This window comes from Amaranthus tricolor, chromosome 1 (assembly GCF_026212465.1).
Source record: "Amaranthus tricolor cultivar Red isolate AtriRed21 chromosome 1, ASM2621246v1, whole genome shotgun sequence".
Taxonomy (NCBI): Eukaryota; Viridiplantae; Streptophyta; class Magnoliopsida; order Caryophyllales; family Amaranthaceae; genus Amaranthus; species Amaranthus tricolor.
This window is the reverse complement of record NC_080047.1, coordinates 9,586,239-9,607,199: the sequence shown is the minus strand read 5'-3', so window position 1 is coordinate 9,607,199 and position 20,961 is coordinate 9,586,239. Positions and strand designations below refer to the sequence as shown.

Below are 20,961 nucleotides of genomic sequence, written 5' to 3'. Positions count from 1 at the left end.
AAATGTCTACTTAGATTATTCTTAATACCTACTTATGAAATTTTTAAAAATATAATGGGTCGGCCCAATTAAAAATGGTCTCTCACAAGAATTTGTGTTCCTATATTCAATATATTCATGAGCATTCAAGGATATAACAAGGTTTTGGGTAACAAGTAGCTATAGGCATTCTATTTTTATTGATAATCTATTTTAAATAGAATATAGCCAGAATCTAATTGTAATAAAATGATTTAGTTAATAATATATAAATAACATGTAGTCTTAATTTGGACCGAATAATTGATTAGGACAATACAATCAAAAAAAAACTTTTATTTCAATAACGTAATGAGTAACAACATTTGGTCCAAATATTTAATCATAATTAACTTAGAAATTAAATAATATACAATTTATATACTAAAAAAAAGTATAGCTTCTTTGAATGCTAGCTTCTACTATTACATTGCATGCAATGGATAACAGAATCATCCATTAATCCATCTGTATACTCCTCCCAGATACTGCAAATTCCAAAACCCAGCTTACTCCAATATATTTTGAAGACAAAATTATCTCCGTGCATGTTCATCCATTAACACAAATTGTTGAATTAGACGGTCTCATTGAGTAGACATGTGGTGAAGACTGTCTTGTGTATGGGTTAAATAACCTATCTAATATATATTATGAGATATTATGACTATATGTGCTTCTTTTTTAAAATTATCCCAACGAAAAATGATCTCTTAAATCCTCATTTACTTCAGAAATGTATACGACCTCCTTTTTTCAATAGTTACACTTGCCCCTTTTATTAGAGAGCTTATTGGAATAAGCCTAGCCATTAAAAAACGAAGGAGAATAGATACGACCATTAATGAATGTTTCTTCAATGTTTTTTTCCACCAAATAAAACTATGATTCAAATAAAGAAATAAATATATTGTATATTCCCTATGAAGCTGATTTGAGATAGAATAAAGAAATGAATAATTCAATTTGATACCATGTTAAGAGATCAATCCCAAGCAAATAATTAAGACCGAGCACCCCAAGATATATTATATTCCGTATCAATGACCAGCTCCTCCGCGACTTGGTCCAGAGTAAGCTCTACTGATAATATTTTGCAAATAAGGGAAATCTTGTTTATGATGTGATCTTAAAGGTCTTAACCCATGCACACATATAGCCTCAGAAATGAGCATAAACAGTACAGATACAACAATAATCATACAGAATTGCTTATAATTCATCTTTTTTTCTTGGAAAATTTCGATAAGAATGTAAAAAAAATGGATGGAGGAAATTAAATACTAATGTGTATAAAGAATTTGGTTAGTTTTGAAGGGTTTAGAAAGAACGAATAGAAAAGGAATGAGATATTGAAGATATATATATAGTAGGGTGTAGGGTATTGGTGTTAGGTGTAAGTAAATAGCAATCTACTTGATATTGACTTAGTTTATATAAGTTGGTGGGATAAGAAAAAATAGAGAGTATAGTGGGAAAGATTGGGGAAGAAGTAAAGAGCTGAAATTAAAATTCAAAGTTAAGGGTTTGAATTTCAGGGGGTGGAAACGTGTACAAAGGAAATTTTTTTAAAAGATTATAAAAAGTATGTTTGAATAAATCAGATTCAGGTCCATACATATAATATAAATACATGAACTGATATTTAAGAGCAAGTCAAAGTGTCGCAATAAAGGTAGGGGAGATTTGGTAAGCTGGTTAAGCTGCAATTTTGCAGGTATTGGCTTTTGAAAATTGAATGTATTATTATGTACGAATAGTCTAATACCGTACTTTCATATGAAAACATGTTGAGCAAATGAAGAATAATAGTGTAAATGCCCATTGCCCACCCTATTATTATTACATATAAAATGGCAAATTTTGATATAAAACATTATCAAATAGAAATATTAGTCGATCACGATATGAATCATATGTTGCCAATAAACAAATGACTAAAAATGAGAGTCATCCTTAATATTTTAGAGTCCCTAAGCAAAGTATTAAAATTCAGTGTCCTATTTTCAAATCTCACTATTTATCATCTAAAACAGTAGTATTCTATATCGTTATTTTGAAATCATAGTAGTAAAAAAAATTATGTTGTCGATATATAACAAGTCTAGCTATATTTGTCTAAAGCAAGTAGATAAGTTAAAAGACATTTTCCTAAATCCAACATGTTTATTTCAATAGTATTTTAAAATAAAATTATAGACAGACTAGATCGGATCAGAGCAGGTCAACACCCATTTGAGCCCAGCCCAGCCCAGATGGATTTTTATTTGAACTCAGCTCAGCTCTTATCTGGCCATTGCACAAGTATAGTCGTAACGTAAAGCGTGTATATGAATCACGTAGTTAGAAAATCAAATCCAAATCCCAAAATGTAACAGCTTACATTTATTGGCATCCACCAATCCTGACGCTAAAAAACATAAAAACTGAGTCAAAGCCTGAGCTGAGCATCCCATTGAGTTACAACACATGAGCAAAGCAGCTTAGCTTTATAATTATATAAATTATAGTAATAGTAATTACTACCCAATCCATAGTCAAGGAAAAGCACGAGCTCACCACTTTGAATTGAATTATAGATTTTGATTGCAGTCAATTGTCCGAATTTGAAAATTTCCAATGAATATGTCCCCAGGTTCTTAATTCTCTATTGTGCAGATTACAATTTGACAGTTCAATCCCTCAATAATATTCCAAATAATATGAAATGGTCATCTTTGTCACCTGTAAATGCAGTAGCCCTATCTAATGAAAAAAACCATAATGAAAAACATGTGTAATTCAGCACAAAATAATTGACCTGAAAAATCGCGTCGATCACACAAGATATGCGAGTACCCAATCTCATTTTCCAAATAATAATCTACAAGTTCTTCGGAAAAAAATAGCATGCATAGAGTAGTAAGCAGCTGGATGACTAATATATGAATGAATATAACTAACTTGAAAAGATCTATAAATACAATTACAAATTAATAGGTCAAATTGACTATATGAAACCAGCAGAAGTGTTTACCTGTCTAATCTTGCTGGGCTTGTGTCTTCATCGATATAATTTCTTTCAATAAAACTAGGATCTGAAGCTGATACATTTAAAGTTACGACCCGGTCATATATCTACTGGTTCTCTTCTCTATGTCCTTTGTGGACTACGGTCAAAAGGCAAAACTGCTTTCCTGTGGAGCTGTGAATTACACTGAGATAGTCCCGCTACCATAGTCAAAATATGGCATTGGGTATCCTCAATTAAGGTCCATCGAGCGGATAACATCATCAGAAAAGGCATACTTTCACCCAAAAGCAAACCCTCCACTCCACGTCTTCAAATGACAGATGAAGTAGCTCAAAAAGACAATGGCATATACAGACAAACATCTTTTGCACATTCAAAAATATACCCCTTCATTCATCCGAGCTCAAAACATACCAGCAGTGGAGAGTGGAAAAGGTTGGTCCACAAATAAAGTACAGTCAGAGGCATCAACTACATTGCAGGCAGATGCAAGTGTCCCCCATAGCTTTCAGTAATAGAGGCCTGGTATATTTAATATGTCAAAATTAGAGCATATAATACTATACAACAGGCAATTCAAGGTTAACTTCAGCAATTCCCAAGAGCCAGGACATGAAAATTGATACAAACAAATCCAAATCACCACTAGCATAGCATCAACTATTTTGAGAAACTGAAAGTGATCATAAATTATTAATATTATGATGCTTATTTATCTTCAAGAATCCTAGAAATGTTGGTAAAAGAAAAGATGAAACCAAACATATGACAATCGCATTTTTAAGTCAAGGTTGAAGAAAAAGAATCAAAATCAGAATCAAGTTCGAAGAGCATGTTACTCGGCCAATTATTAGACAATTTTCTCTAATTAAACCATATGCACAAAAGGAAGAACTACGAGAGTGTAAGTCATACCTGAACATAAGGCAAGACAGCGTTGTATACATCTTTGAAAGCCTTTGATTTCGACGCCAGTCTGATTTTAAACCAGGGGTCATGACTATATATAACCAGCAATAAAAAACTTACTTGAGGAAATAACAGAATACAGAGACAAGACATCTTCAACAAAATCATGTCAGCACGAAATCCATGTCTACTGATGAAAGCATATTATCCAAGTAATCTACATTTTATGCAGCTTTTTCACTCAACTTTTTCACTCCACATTGGAACTTGCCCAGGGAAGCAAGACTGTGCAAGATAAATGCAAGTACATCCTATCTTATATTGAACCAACCTCAAAATCAATGCATCTGAGGAACAAATTCACTATTTAGAGACTGCATGAATCCAGAAACCACATTGTAAGAGGAGGCTGTAACTAATAGTGAGGAAAGTAAGGTTTTCCAACTTATTTTAAAAAGTCAAAACATTAATTATTGATTCATGCCTCATATCAACCCTTATATGAACTTTATTTTCCTCAAACAAAAGGAAAAAGTTGAAAAGAGATCAAGTCAGTGGATTGACAAATCGTTAGCAGCACCTCGACATGTTCCAAGTGAAGTAACATCAATCTATGGCTACAAATAAGACTTGGACCCACTCTGTCGGTCTAGAATGAGAATACAATGGACAAACACAAGACAAGAAACAGATTACATTCATGAGAAACTGCACTAAGATTTGAGAAAAGTCTCGGCACCAGCAGTCCATTACCTCAACGTCATTAAGTGAGTCTAAACATGGTTTGAGGGAATCAAATGTATGCAACCTCACCCTTTTTAGTGATAACAAAGAATGCATATGATTAAATGAGCCATTGTAATATAATTTATTAATATTCGAATTCAAAGACTGCAAATCTACTGTATTTACAATAGTCATACCTACTCAGAAGGCGAAAACAAACATAGATTTCCTCAATGTCCGCCTCCAACTTCAACTTGACATACTGCCTCAAGAGCTCACATACACTATACATAGCTTCATCGTCCATATAAGCAGCAACATCATTAAATATCTGGAACCCAGAGAGACAATATTGTAGAGCAGAGGAGAACAACCCACTAGAACCTGACCCAACAAACATATCTGCAAGGATGTTTAACATCAAACAGTCACTAGCTTTGAACTTATGAACCCAACAAAAAGGATTTCCAGTCCAAAGGTTATTATCTTTAGCATATTCCTTCGATTCAGTATTATTCACAGCCAGTTCCACTCCATGCGCTTCTCCAGAAACGTGGCAAGACACAGGCAAACAATTTGACCCCCGATGTGCAGGGAGAACGCCAATTATATCAGCTCTAAGTTCATCGGGCAATTGTTGTAGTATAGACATATCCACTTGGCTTAATGATAAAGGCATTATGTTGTTAGGTTCTGATTCCAGCGCAGAAGCAACGATTACTGATGAAGAACCAGAAACAGGTAATGCCTTGTTTTCCTGATTCTCAGAACAACCAGCCTACACAGTAAAGACCACAATCACGAGTCACAGAAAAAAAAAACATACATTATGTGTCTTGTTTCATATTTTTAAAACACAAAAAATTTTCAAACCATGGCAGCAAAAGTGCATATTCAAATTATTGGAGGTTATTTTCAGTTGACAATTAATATTGTCACCTTTTTAAAATGAAGCAGATAGCTCATAGTGATAGTGAATTCCATTCACTAATAATTGATAGTGCATTGGATTAGCGAGTTTGACTAATAGATTATATGAACAGCGCGCACAAAAGTGCAGGTAAAATGCAGTAAGTACTTGAATCATTTCTATAAAAGTACATTAATCAAGAGTGACAAATGACTTTCCAACTCCAAACGTATCCTCTATATCAAGAGATTCTTATTTGCAGCAGATTGGAAATTGGAGGTTTTTGCCTAGCAATTCATTCCAATCATCAATTTACCAAACACATTACATATAGGATTCCATTTCACTAATAAAAACTCCAATGTGGTCTTAATCCTTTAATCTTTACTCAATCATCTATGCTCAACAGAGTCATGATGGATTTGGTTTATTCAAGATAACTCAAATTTGCAATCTCCGAACACAGTTTCTAAACGGGAAAGGACATGTTGCAGCGAAAACCACAGCCTATCTCAAACGTCATTTGGCAAGCATCTTTAGGTTACTAGTTGCCATTAAACATTTAAATAAAGTAACTTCCTCTGACTTTGTATTTGGTCCTTGACTGTCCGCTAAAAGTATATGTAGGCACATACATTTTTCCTTTTTGGAAAAAATAGAACTAAACACTTCTCTTAACATTTAAAATCTCAGATGTAGAATCTTCCTTATTCTAAAATTCAAATGCTTTGAAAGCATTTACGTATTTCACCAAAGGGGTTATCTTTACATGGAAGAAGTAAACCACAGTTCTATCAGCATATTCTCAAACAATTTGCAAATCTATGACATTGTTCTATAGATTCTCACAATACTTAAAAACTAATTATCAGAGATTTAGATGCACGGTGACATATTCTTACAAAACCTTTATCATGAAACAGTGAAAGAAACAACAATTGAAGACAAAACAAGACTAAAATATCTCCCACAGTAAGCATTCTAAAAATTGTCAAAACATGAAAATTAGTAATTATCATGTTTTAAAGAGAAAAACATGCTACCTTGTCCCTCTCTTTAATGTAGTCAATTTGTGCATCAACAGAAGCATGGGCCTTCCCTTCATAACGGATTTCACCTATGACCATTGGGTTAGATACAGAAGAAAGCCACTTCCAACATAGCTAGATAAATTTCTTACCTTCCACTTCCTTCCCTAACATAGCACTGATGCTGTGAAGGCTGGCTTTGCCTTTGCTTTTAGAGATGAGATCAAACAGCCTCCCTCCGTAACTATTGTTATATTCAGAAAACAATTCAGGAGGTAGGCTTTCAATAACACCCATATCAAGATCATTCAATGATGGAAGCACTGCAGATGTGTCGGAATGCGGCCCAACAAGTGATGGATTTAAAATCATCGCTGGAGGTCCAGCAGGCTCGAGGCAATATTGACCTGATACAAAACAGCATGAAATGTGTGTCTGTTTAATAAAGAATCAAGTAGTCACATTACGTTTAAATTCAAAAGTAACTGTGAAACAACAAACTTAAGAAACCTCAACATCCTTATCAAGTAAACCTAATATAATGATAATGAAACTAAGGGCAACTGTTCTTTTAACTACCCCTCAATTCCAAGTTCTTTTTACAATTTTCTTGTTAGATTTGGCACACTTTCAGCACATGAATATCAAACTGAGTAAAAGTTGTACACGTCCTAACATAGAAACCCTACAACACATCATATACAGCAACCTTAAATGATGTGTCGCTTTAGAAACTATCAGATTGACTATGTAGTTGGTTAGTCGCAATGTCTCTTGATTCAAGCACACCTTAACTGTAGGCATCTTTTATAGCATTCCAGGTATTATTTTACATACCACTATCTATAAAGATGCCACACAGTCTAATTAGGTTGATACATGTCAAAATCAAGAGTAAGTGGCCCACAAGATGGGGGATATGATTCTAATTCATTGTTTCAAGGCAGTCACGCCATACTCCCCCTTGTGGTAGGAGTAGTGGTCACTTGTCAAGCCTTGGACCTGGACCTGAATCCTTGACCAGCATATGAAAAGCAAGACTTTTTCTCCGTCAACTAAACTTATTCTTCACTTGGTTTCAACAGACACCTCAACCATCTACAGTCAACAATCTTCATCTCGAACTAAACCATATCAAATCAGGTTCTAATTAACAATGAAGAGTTGTTCATTCAAATCTCAAAATAAAACATGATGGCCAAGGCCTAAGGTTGATGTTGTAATATAATCTTTCAACAACTGTCATGAAACAACAACAGGATGTAGTAGCAAAGAAGATTACAGCAGGAAAGAACATCAAGCAAATAGAATTTAGCTCTACACTCAAGTAAGTTTGCAGAAGACATGCAGACATTGTTACCTGGGACGACATTCGGTTTGGAACGGGGAACGGAAACGGGAACACGGAACGCAACCTAGATTGACTCGGGAACGATTGGGTACGAGATACAGCGTGTATAAAATATATATTTGAAAACAAAATTAAATAAAAATGATTATTCTGGTTTCAGAAATCATTTTGAAGTCGAATTTATTTAGATTCCTAGGTTTCATCTAGTTTTTTCTATCTTCTTTTTCTTTAATTTGTAAATGAAGGCTTAAATACCTTCTGAGAAAGGTCTTCTACACCGGAACGTCAACTTGAGCGATTTGGAACGCGTTTCGTGGTGATTGGGGATGAACATTCCCGGATTGCGGAACGTGGCTACGTTCCACGTTCCATGTAACTATGCATGCAAAGCCGAAGAGATGACATAAATTATGCATTCCACAATCAATTAGAATCATCAATAAAATACACTAATGAAGAAACGACTTGAGACACATATCACATTGTCATTAAAAATTTTCCCGCATTTTTCTATTATTGGCAGGAAACTTTTGATATTTGACTTGATATTTAGAGAAACAATTAACTCATTAAAACAAGTAATATTTGTTGATTGACTATAACTATATGCGATGATCCATTGAAATACTATATTTCCTTATATAAACCAAAAAAATAATATACATGTCAATCTTTATTTTAAATTAGATAATAAATCATCATCATACTCTTATAATGAATAAGCTAACTAATTTGGCTGTTTTTTCAACAAAATCCTCTCTTCTATCTATCATAGTTGAAGACTTTTAAAAGTTTATTTGTCTCAATTATCAATAATTACTATGAGTATATGTTTTAGTATTGTTGTATAATAAATTAATTATTCACTTTAATGATAATATCATAACATATAAAAAGATAATCAATAAGTTTATGTTTTAAATAAATTAATTTTATAAAATAATATCCTTATTCATATCAATAAATAATTATAGCATCCGTATTTTACAGAAATCTATCTAGTTTTCATTAATACAATAATGTGACTGGATACCAAAAGCGGAAGGCACTTTAAAAGTAAATTAATAGAATGCCCCAACCAGCAATGAACATTAGGAAAATATTATTTTGGAGTTAGGAAAAAAATAATATTAATAATAATAATAATAATAATAATTGTCGAAGAATAGAGATAACTTTGGGGAAAGATATAATCGAGTTTGAATATATGGAACTTGGGTCAAATATTGATTGAATTGTGGAAGTGTTATCGAACTTTGGTGTGGTAAGAATATTATTATGACATTTTTTTTTTCTTCCATTTGTTGAAACCATTTCCATTTTATTTTTATTTTATTATTCAACTCTACTCTAAAAACATTGTCTCTTTCACCTTTTCTATGACCTTCCTCGACATTCGGCCAAACATCAACCCCTTCCGCATTTCTTACTCTTGAGGCATTTGAAAAGGGAAATCCTTTCCCCCATCTTCTTCCCCAATTTGTTTATTTGATGCTTTGAAAGAAAACAACACTCATCCCCATTTCCTCCCTGATTCGAGCAGCAATGATGATTTAATAAAAGCAATCATTCATGTTCCTATCGCCTAATTCTAGAAAACGGAACGACACACGTTAACCTCTCCCTCTTCCCTGATTGTTCTTGACAAATACAACCATGGTTTTCATCATCTCGTTTGAATAGTCGAACAACACCGGCAACAAGCACACACTTCTGTATTTTCGCTTTTCCGTCAGATTTTGAGATTGGAGGTATAAAATTCTCTTAAAAAGATCTTTCTCGTAGATGGTAGATTCACAATACCTGTATCATGCAAATTGCACTGTTTGCCGGAGCTTGTTGTACCAGATGCAAGCCATGACCTCAAAGTGTTTCTTTCATGTCCTTGGAACAGAAATTAAAGGTAATAATAGTTGATATAAGAAACATAAAAATAAAGGTAACATAACCGTGTTCATGGCACGCACCGATTAGACATAAATTTGCTAATTTATGAACTACTTTAAATAGATCAAGGAAAACATAAAATCAAATTTTAATGAATAACAAGTTCCTCAAACAGATTCGACAAACCTTGTTTTGTGTTATCATCACTCTCCAGTTTGGTCACTTGAAGTCCAATTCCTCGTATATCTTTAACATCTGGACAGATGTATCATGAACATATTTCAAGCAAAACCCAAATTGACCAAAGAAGGGAGGAAAACTAACAAAGATTAAAACAAAAATGCTTTCCGACCCAGATTTCTCACTAGGGTACGGGACCTTACAAAACCCACTATTATGTGGAACTTCAATCAAAACACTTGATATTTTTTCGGCAATGTTCTTATGATTCTTTGTTGTGTCGTTCTTATATTCCATACTATAGCACAAAAACAAGGTTGAATCGCATTGCATCATCCGCATTGTAAAAATTTTCAAAAAAAAAAAAAAAAAAAAAAAAAAAAAAAAAAACTTGTATTCTCCGTGTTATAAAGGTGTTAAAAAAACTGTGTTGGCGTAGTTTCAAGGGATATCTCACGCTTTCGGCCGATATGTGGCATCATGATAACCGCATCACCATTACTTTACCACAATCACGACAAACACCGCACTTTTGCACTATGATCCATACCAAGTATCATAAGAACTAGCAATTTATCAGCCACAGAAGAATCTAAACTTCACATATTCATTATCAACACCCACTATGTAGCATAATTAAGAACCAGTCATCACCGCGTTACAACTACAAAGTGCATTATAAAGGTTTTGCGATAATTAAGAACCAGTCACAATAATGGCAAAATAACAACCGCAAAAGTGGTTTTGCGATAATTGCTGCAATAATTGCTGCAACGGTGACCACAACTGAGTTTTCAATAGTTCAATTTAAAAAAAAAATTATTAGTACAAGCTCACCTATGTGGAATGATCCAAATAATTGCATAGTTATTCTTTGAAGAATGTCCACTTCAGCAGTCGCAACAGGAACCTGTAGTTATAATATTAGCTCTAACGGAGTCAAAAATTTTCATGAGCATAATGACAATGTCAATCTGCACATACAGTCATAGAGTGACTAAAATTTTCACAATCCCCACAGCCCATGTATTTGATTGGCTCCCCTGCATCTTTTCTGCGCTTTTTAATCTAGAAATTTGCAAAGCAGACAAAAATGCAAAAGATTTTAAGTTAAGTCAGCAAAATTTTTCCACATGAACATACATAATTATAAAAAAAAATATATTCTAAAAAATACATCAGAGTTAAATAAGCACTGGATACTCTGGAACTCATAGGTGAAAGCACCAAATAAAAGAAAGTAGGCAATATTTTTACAGTAATTGAATAATAAAGTTTTAAAAAAAGATGCAAATGTCAAGAGCTAACCTTTAACGTAAAGGTACGTCCTTGTAAGCCACATCCACGCAACCGCAACGAAACCTCGTTGCACAGGCTCATGAGAAACCGTTCACTCTGTAAAGCATTAGAAAGTAGTTCTCAAAAAAACTCAAGAACTTGGGAAACTGGAAATTTACTCATATAAGGAACTAAGAACCAACATCTTTAGTATCTTTAAACCGCACACCCCAATTGACATCAGCACCAATTGACTTGCTCTCCTGCAAAAATCTATTTATCAATGTTGAAACCCATATCATACTAATATATCAAACCTTTAACAACCATACATATGTAAGCAAGAACCAAGAGCATATAACCCAAGCTAGGCATTGTTTAGTGCATCTTCTATTCAATTTTTACTTTTTAATCTATTTCTTAATTTTTCAAATTATATTGCAAATAAATGCACTTTCAGGATCGAGTCTCTCCATTAGATATAGTAATGAGTAAAAATAAAGAGTCATCCAAACAAATGGACACTTGAATATGAACTAGAAAAATAAATTCAATCTCCAAAAGAACTAAATCATTTTGTTTTTGCGCACTCCTTGTTTATCTGAAGTTGCAAATGATGTTTGCTATAAAAGTCAATCAAAACAATCTTTGTTATAATTGTTAAATAACAGGGGTAAGGTTGCGCACATCCTACCCCTCCAAACCCGCCTAGGTGAGAGCCACTTGTTAGCATTCGAGTAATAGAATGTGACTTAAACGTAGACACCAATTAGCTATAATGCCCATAACAAACTCAATTTCGATTTAAAATTTCCATAATAGGCTAATTGAGAAAAAATGGTAAACACTCCATACTAACGGGCCACGGCAACTTTTAACTGAAAACAAAAATCTGGTTGCCCTTTTCATTTGCTCCTTCCACACAAATTTACAGCAAGTTCTTCTCTAAAAATATTTTTTCAGGTATTAGCACACAACCAAAGACATTGACGGGCATGACAGCATACATGACAAGGCAGAGAGGGAGTGTTGGAGTAATACAAAAAAGGATTAAACACACAAACCACCCTTGTTATAAAATCTAAATCAAAAATTTTGTAATGGTTAGTGTTTAATTGAGTTTTAGACATCACTATATTATTATTCCCATATAGAAGGTTTTTTTGAGCTGATTGTAATCTACATAATAGATGATCAAAGCTGCAAATCAAGGGCATCACCCAGGAATGTGGATAAATGACCGCTAATATGGTACTGAAAGGTAAAAAGAAATCCTAGCATGTACTACCAGATGAATCCATTCCGAGTAAGCACAGAACCACCACATTTGCAATAACAAAAATAAAAGGAATATCTAAAAAAGGTGCAACAGGTAAGTCTAATGCTCCACCAGACCTGAATGAATCCAACTAACCGATTATCCAAACCTCTGCAATAATTCCACAACATTTCACCAGTTTTAGCTCCAAAGTCCCTCTGTAAAGCCTCCTACAGTTTCAAAAAATAAAGCATATCCAATTAACTCAAATTACATGGTTATATTTTCAAATCATAGTAACAGAGAAATAAGAGAATTAGTATTCACCAATAGATGACAACATCAAAAATAAAATACTTCATAATAAATAATGGACCTTGGAAAACATTCGCAGCTCACCACAAGTCTGAACACCTTTCTTTTTCAGCTTTTGCTCCAAAACATGTCCTATACCTGGAAGTGACTTTATAGAGAGTTGCAACAAATACTCATCCACCTACAGGAAAAATTTACTGGAGACCTGAGCAAAAGGGAGAATTGATTCGGGGATAAAAATACTTTGCACTAGATAGAAAAGAGAAATCAAGCCAACATATTCCCGAAGGAGAGAAATAAACTATGTAAAAGGCGGAAAAGAGAAAACTGAGCCATCTTTCATAACCTTTGATCTCTAGTCCGTCGTAAGAGCAAAAGCTCAAGGATACTCAAAGTCACAATATAAAGCCTAGATGAAGCTCCAATCTCAGACCTGGATTCAAACTTCAAAAATGCCCCTCTAGTAATATAGAATAAGGTTAATATAAACCTTGGGCACATAAGCATCTCATTTTATACATGAATAAGCAAACTCAAAATTGACCGGTCTTGGCTCTTACTCAAGCAAGGAGAGGATCTTGCAGTTGCACAACGCTTGTTTGCAACCCTAGCTGTGCAAGCAGTTAAATGAATTTGTTTTTAAGATTAATCTCTTTTGAATACCTTCTCTGGAGGGATGTAACATTGACCATCAGGTTTTGCTGTTTTGGTGGCAAGACGAGCCATAAGCATATTTTCACCAATTCCTGCACTAGCAGTACAACCTGTAGCTTCAAGGATCTCTTTTCTTATTTCTGAAACTAAAAGCTCAGGGTCTGTCACTTCTGAGTCAGAGACATCTAAAAATGCCTCATCACAGCTTACTGCCTGCAGGTGAACATATGAGCTGTCAAGGTTGATTGAAACTCTAAATGCATTACAACGAAAGTATTAAAATATACCTGCACTTTGTTGCAGTGTTTGTGCAGGATATTGTAGAATTGCTCAGCTACCTGCCACAACAGAGGCATCATATAAATCCAAAAAAACAATGTACCAGGGCTACTCCATTATAACCTTTCTTCCTTCTCTTCGAGATTGAAGGGAGATGTTGGCAGATGAAATAGCTACTAATATGGAATTCGAAGCCCTATAATACCTCCTCATATGCTTCAAAGTTATAAGGAACAATTACTAGCTGAGGACAACGAGCCTTTGCATCTTTGACAAACATTCCAGCTTTTACCCCTATTACAAGATAATTATCATTATTTGAATATAGTACTGCAAATATGTATTTGAAATAAATGCCAACTGCAATAAGGATTTATAATCAACCATAATGCCGAGCAGGGTAGTTAGCAGAAGAAATTTCGGCAGTTCCTCTGGCGCTATCTGAATGGCACACCGCTACAGGCTTGCCCATCAATTCTGGCTGGTGCCTAATAACGACAGCCACAAAAAAGCAGTCCTGCAATTGCATTGAAATTAAAAGGATCGATAAATAGCTGGAAAAAGAGATATATAGCCTTGAAGGAGGGCAACTTAACATCTTTTGTCTGCGAGACATGACATCCTCGAGCCAAAAACATGTCAAGCCCTTTGGGAGTGGAGTAGAAGTCCAAGCAGAAAAGATTCAAATTCTCAAGTACCATGTCTATATGGATAATGGTTGTTTTCCGGGAGACAGAAGTGCCATTGACATCAGCCATTGGTTGCTTCATATAATTGGAAAAGGACGCAAACCGTTTACGATACCGACTCCTCCAAGTTCCTATAAAGTGCAACCTTGAACTCTGAAATCAAAAACAGTAGTGAAAAACAGTACATAAACGATTATTAAAAATGATACACAACAAATCCTCATTTTCATTACACCAACATACCAAGTGCCACTAAAGTGGCTATTGACCAGCTGGCCGAAAAAGCCCAAGAAGTAATAAAAGAAATTCAACTAAATTATATTTATGATAACGTGAATGGGTACCAACATAGTCACTTTGTTCACATAAACTTCAACAAAAGTCATAATTAAAAAAAATCATAAAACAAAACTCAAGAACGAATGTATCAAAAAAAGTTAAATGTACAAATAGTAATTTTTATATTCATCCATGCCAGCATTAAGTTAAAAAAATCCGTGAATATCACATCAGCAAAATCAACATCACCTCAATGCATCTAAAGAAACTCTCACCCGAGGCAAGGAAAGAAATTCTGAATTCCTACAAATACAATCTTACGCAATGATACGTCATGTCAATTCAATTTTCATCAAATATATATATATATATATATATATATATATATAGGGTCAAGTTCCAGTGAGAACCAAGCTTATATGAGAACCGTGAGAACCAATCTCTCCGACAAAAATGTGTTACTTTTTCACAGAAAATGTGTTACTTTTGGACAAGAAAATGTTACTTTTGTTTTTTAAAGTACATTTTAGCAAAAAAGTGTTACTTTTAGAAAAAAATATAAATACTAAGTAACATGTTTTTTGCGAAAAGTAACACCTTGTTGTGTAAAAAGTAACACCATTTGTGAGTTTTTTTCAGAATTTTTTTCTTAAAGTAACACTTTTTTGCCTAAAAGTATCATCTTTTTTTTCAAAAAAAAGTAACACTTTTGTGCCTAAAAGTAACATCTTTTCAGTAAAAAAGTAACACTTTTTTGTCGGGCAAATTGGTTCTCACAGTTCTCATATAAGGATGGTTCTCACTTGAACTTCTTCTTATATACACTTTTGTGCCTAAAAGTAACATCTTTTCGGTAAAAAAGTAACACTTTTTTGTCGGGCAAATTGGTTCTCACAGTTCTCATATAAGGATGGTTCTCACTTGAACTTCTTCTTATATATATATATATATAGCTTCGGTTTGACAATTGACAAAAAAGATACTTTCGATGAACCAACTCTAATACAACTGAATTCCAAATGGTCGCTAAACTCTGAAGCAGCTCACAAATCTTATCAGCTTTATAGACAGAAAGCTCGTAACATAATATATATATATATATATATATATATATATATATATATATATATATATATATATATATATATATATATATATATTCTTGTAATGTACTTAGACAGAAAACTCACAAATCTTATCAGCCTTATAGACAAAAAGAGAGGAATGCGACACCTTAAAATAGTTTTCAACAAAATTCGGATCTACAGTGGCTGAATCGCGATGGACAGAATGTCTTCCAGGTGATTCCTCAGTAAGTTTCTTACTTAAATCACTACTGCTGGCAGAAGCTGAAGATCTAGCAAGACCAGGCTCAAATTCTCCTTTATAGGTGACCGACTTCCCAATTTCTAGTTCAGAGGATGCTTCATCCCCATATGTTTGATCCACAGTATGTTTTGTATCTATTTGCTTACATCCACCATCCTCCATCACTTTTTCACTTGGCCTAGAACATTCAGATAACTCATCCACGTTGATAGAGGCATGATCAAGCGAGTGATCATCGTTCACTTCAGAACCTACAGCTTCGGCTTCAGTTTCCACTTTCAACATACAAGTTGAGGCAGAGGAAACATCTTCCCTGACTGCATCGCGTTTCAAACTGAAGAAAGCAGACAACTTCGGTTGATTACTTGCATCATTGGTTATTTGATCAAGTTGGTACGGAGCCCCTAAAGATAAGTAAAAAGAGCTAAATCAGAGGGCATATACATCACAAATTTTTCCAAGAAAAGAATATCATCAAAACAAGAAAAGGGAATAGAATATAAAAGAAAAGGCATACACAAAACGCATGTGAGGCCGGGATTCATTCCTAAATATTGCAAAAAATGCTATTGTTTGCTTTCATGACAGATTAATTGGAAGCTTAGATCATTCTTGATCCAAATGTACTTAGTTTCAAGAAGTGTAAATATGTATGCAGGATAAGAAGATACTAGAGTACCCTAGAATTCCCTAAAAAATTGATTTTAAAATCATTCAAAGTAATATTATATTCAGAAAAATGTCCTTACCCTCATATTTGTATCACTGCAGTTTTACCAAGTTACCAACCAAAACCATCCCTCTCTTCCATCTTCAAAAATTCATTTAAGTGAAGATGCTTTTCAATATTTACCATTTATCATAATACAACATGTCATTGTCCCAAGGCCAAAGGCAAGTAAAATTATAAGAAACAGACAAGTATTTCTTGGTTTACCTTTGTCAATTAGGGGTCTTAAAAAACAGAACTCAACTCACCCGACCCAAGTACCCATTATCCCTGTGAAAAAACCGTCAAGTATATTTTTAGAAAACAGAAAAACATAGATCAAGTACCCAACTTGTATTTGGGCTAGGTTAGGTCCATGTTTTTTAACTTCTAAGATACATGGTGTCCAGGGCATAAAATAGATTTGTTAAAAAAATCAACAAAAAAATTAAGACCTCAGTTCATTTTTAAAACGACTTTTCCCCATTCTTAATTTTTTCTATCTATCACTTCTCAATCCTCAAACACACTCTAAAAGCCTCACGAGATAAGATTTATATTGCTTATACAAATTAGAGCTAGATTCTTTAGGTAATTTTCCTAATTGCAAAAATATTTCGCTGTGTTTCGAGTTCTCATAGAGCTACTTCACAGAAGTTTCTTGCTTTCATGTTTGGGCCTTTTTTCTTAAAGGTTTTGTTGGCAAATATTCAGTGATTTTTATGGTGATGAGACAAGCAACCAAGGAGAGAGGAAGAAGGTGGGCAAGTGAAATGTTTGTGTTCAACTAGCAGTATAGTATAGTTGCCTTGGAATCACTTAATTGATGACCTCTTAACTTGGCCATAATCATCTTTGTCCCCAAGAGCCTGATTCCCAGTGAGCCCACCTTTCAACTATCTACAACTTTAGGTAACCCTCATTTTCATGTACATGGCCTTGGCAAGTAAGAACTCGAGCCAACTTTTCAAGTACCCAAAACTTCGAAAATCTGTACTTTTGGTGTATTTTTGGGGTATCTAGTACCTGATTATGAGCATCCCCAATGTTAACAATGAAAATGACTCCTTTTTCAAACAAAGGAAGTCAGGAACAATACAAAAGAAAGATTACAATTCTCCCACTGAGTTCATTGGCTCAATTTTAGTCTTTGGGGGCAGGGGAGGGGGAGGTTGGTGTTTCAAAAAGCATACTCCTATCATCTTCTCTACAGCAAAAAGGCACACTTCATTGTCGAGATCCTAGATGAAACACAAACCAACGGGAAAATAGCTGTGCACTAATTTCATGTTTGCAACCAGTTTTTAAGCATAATTTTGAATTCTAATTTCTAAACATGGAATATAAGTTCCATGGTGTGCACAACCTACACTTGTGCTTTGAGCATAGGCTTTGGAACTCTAAAACGGTTTAGTGCTCTATGCACCTTTTTTACATTTGCTGCAAAGAAACCTTTTGTGCACCAGTCTTTTCTTCTGTTAAATTGTGTTTTCTAACATGTATGCATAGAAAAAGTTGGACTACAAAAATATGGGCTAGGCCAAATACATGATTTGTAGCCAATTGGTGTTCTTCAAATAGGTTTTTCTTCTTTTCAACAGAAAATATATTATGTGTCGTGATTTAAGTCAGTGAAGTTAGTTATTCAATATGTTGTTTGACAAAAGCACCAAAAGCAGGGAGGATAAACAAGATGAATCGATTCGTTGTGAACAAGATTATACATCATAGAATATCTAGACGATAATCAGGATGAGCAAATGACTCACAGCTCAACAATTTCCCAGCTGCCACGCAATCCAGCACCCAGGTAGGTTTCACAACAGGCAGTCCACGACTAAAAGACCTACAGAAGGAATAAAAGTAGCTAAACCACATCACAACCAAGCCTGTTATGTTAATCTACCAATATGCAACGGAAGTTGATTTAAAAAAAACACCTGAGGTTTTTTATTTTACTATCAGGTAGATTACTGCAAATAATATGAGTGACACGGCGCCTCGAAAAGTAATTCTCAAAACGTCCACCATGCTTCAACATATAAGCCCTCAGCTCCTACAGGAATCCATTATCAGCGTTAATCATGATCATCACAATCAACATTTCCAGCACCAACACAACATAAATTCCCGATACTCCACTATAAGTACATAAAATGGGGATCTTGCCTAATTTATAGTATGAGAATGGTCCAAGTTCGCAATTCATTCCTTAGTTATCTTAAATAACCAGAATATACAGGCAGCTAAAAAATTATACTGGCACGCAAAATTAAGGAAGATAATAACATACTCAGTGAAAGCACAACAATTTCACATCTATGTTTTATTTTTTCAACATAACAGGCTTTCAGTACATACAATAATAATGTCAAAGCTTCAATCCCAACAATATGGGGTCATCATTTAAGCAAATTCAAAGGAAAAATAAAACCAAATGTTGTGAAATATATGGGCTAAAGTGTAACAAACCTGGCTAGAAGGAATGGTAAACCCATCAACAAAAATTGAGACACCCTGAAATAAGGGTTTGCTAGAGTCAGATTCATTATAAGAATTTGAAGCTTGAGCGTCAAACTGATCATGAAGTTTCTTGTTCTTCACAGCCATGTAGCTGTACAACACATTAAACTTATAATTCGTTAACATCAACTCAACCTTTGAAAAAATTTACATAAGATTTCTTAAAGAAAAAGTGTCACGTTAGTAATTCATTCACCGCATTAATAATTGCAATCAAACTGATAATATGAATTAAAATTGTCACTTATTTCATTCATCGCATTAAAAACTGTCACTTTAGACACTAATACTTCCTCTGCTTATTCTTCACACCTACCATTAGTGGCCAAACTTACAAAACTTCAAGTCTGCGCAGTATAGTTTCCAGGAAAAATTCGTGTTCCAGATAATAAATTCTTAAGAATTGACAGTAAACCGCGCAAAACACTAGTACAATGAATACAATGGACTATGAACCGTAGTACTATCATAGTACAGACTGAAATGAAGAGTAATAACACATAACGAATTCGAAAATCAAGCAATTTGAGTATCAAACTGACCAAATAGTTTGCATCATTTCACCCACACAATTGACTGCAATTTGAGCAACAGAGAAAATTGACAAAAATGAGATAATACCTGCCGAAATCGGAAAATGGAGCAGTGCGAAAGGAAGAGCGAGAAGAAGAGGAAGAATTGGCGCCCCAAGAAGCACCTAGGGTTTTCTGATTGCTGTTCTTTTTCCTCTTGTTACCACTCTTAACATTGTTGTTAGATGAAATTGAATTGAAACTTCTTTTGGAGTTTGTATTGGAATTGGAATTTCCAGAACGCGTTGAATCATAACTCATTTTTTGTAAACTTTGGATGAAAATTGAAGGAAAATGGAGAAGATCAAGACTAATCTTCGAAAGAAACGGAAACGGGGGAAGATGGAGACTGTAAGAGAATCATGAAACTTGCAATGAAAAATTAACACAGAGCATAATAGGACGTATGACACTGCCCATTAAAAAAAGATTTCGCTTCTTTTCTATCATTGACGTAAAATTTTTTAATATTGATTATATGTTAATCATACATTATATTTTCTAATGTAAATTTATAATTTTTTTTTATCCCAAATCATAAAGAAAATAAAAACTTGATACATTAAACAATTATGAGAACTGAAGTGATCCAATCAAAAAAGACAAAAATAAAATATTAATTTTCTATTTTCATATACACAATAAAAATTATATTATAGTAGTATGCTATATTTAGTTTATATATTTTATGATTCATTTAAATTTTTTAATAATTAATCATGCAAGATAAAAATCTACAAATTAAATTAAAAATATAATACTATGTTGGTGGAAAAACTATAATCTTTCAATAATGGAATCACAAAAAAAAATGACTTTTTAATAATGAATAGAGTATTCTATTGCATGTTAAAACTGCAGTAATTAAAAATTTATAAAGCCAATTGTTGGATATTTCTTCGCTTACTTGGATTTTGTGATTTCATCAAAATAGCTAAATGATAATCAATTTGATAAATGTTTATTGATTGCTGGTGTTTTTTGTCTATTTTTTCACATATATGTTTTAATATAATTATATAACAAATTATTTCTTCACTTTAATAGTTATGTT

The 20,961-nt window shown here is 33.8% G+C and overlaps 1 protein-coding gene across 11 annotated transcripts; it reads right to left on the bottom strand.

Annotated features, from left to right (window-relative positions):
- Positions 1 to 2,333: 2,333 nt before the first annotated feature.
- Positions 2,334 to 20,323, bottom strand: LOC130824784 (DNA repair protein REV1). 11 transcript variants are annotated; one of them, XR_009046804.1, is made up of 24 exons: positions 19,957 to 20,323; positions 19,285 to 19,426; positions 18,753 to 18,868; positions 18,582 to 18,658; positions 16,008 to 16,507; positions 14,505 to 14,648; positions 14,191 to 14,323; positions 14,012 to 14,100; positions 13,815 to 13,865; positions 13,537 to 13,740; positions 12,935 to 13,054; positions 12,696 to 12,788; positions 11,504 to 11,563; positions 11,331 to 11,417; positions 11,007 to 11,090; positions 10,860 to 10,932; positions 10,029 to 10,097; positions 9,759 to 9,839; positions 6,757 to 7,011; positions 6,620 to 6,693; positions 4,864 to 5,444; positions 3,947 to 4,031; positions 3,035 to 3,553; positions 2,334 to 2,759 (listed from the first exon to the last, which is right to left on the bottom strand). XR_009046804.1 is itself a non-coding variant. In XM_057689821.1 (23 exons), the coding sequence occupies exons 1-23, from the start codon at positions 20,166 to 20,168 to the stop codon at positions 3,503 to 3,505; spliced, it is 3,357 nt and encodes a 1,118-aa protein (XP_057545804.1). In that variant the 5' UTR covers positions 20,169 to 20,323; the 3' UTR covers positions 2,334 to 3,502. The 11 variants fall into 11 exon arrangements, 7 of the variants coding, with proteins under 7 accessions (XP_057545804.1, XP_057545787.1, XP_057545798.1 ...); XR_009046803.1 differs by having other exon boundaries at positions 2,334 to 2,742; XR_009046806.1 differs by having other exon boundaries at positions 2,334 to 2,742; positions 3,947 to 4,007.
- Positions 20,324 to 20,961: the final 638 nt, after the last annotated feature.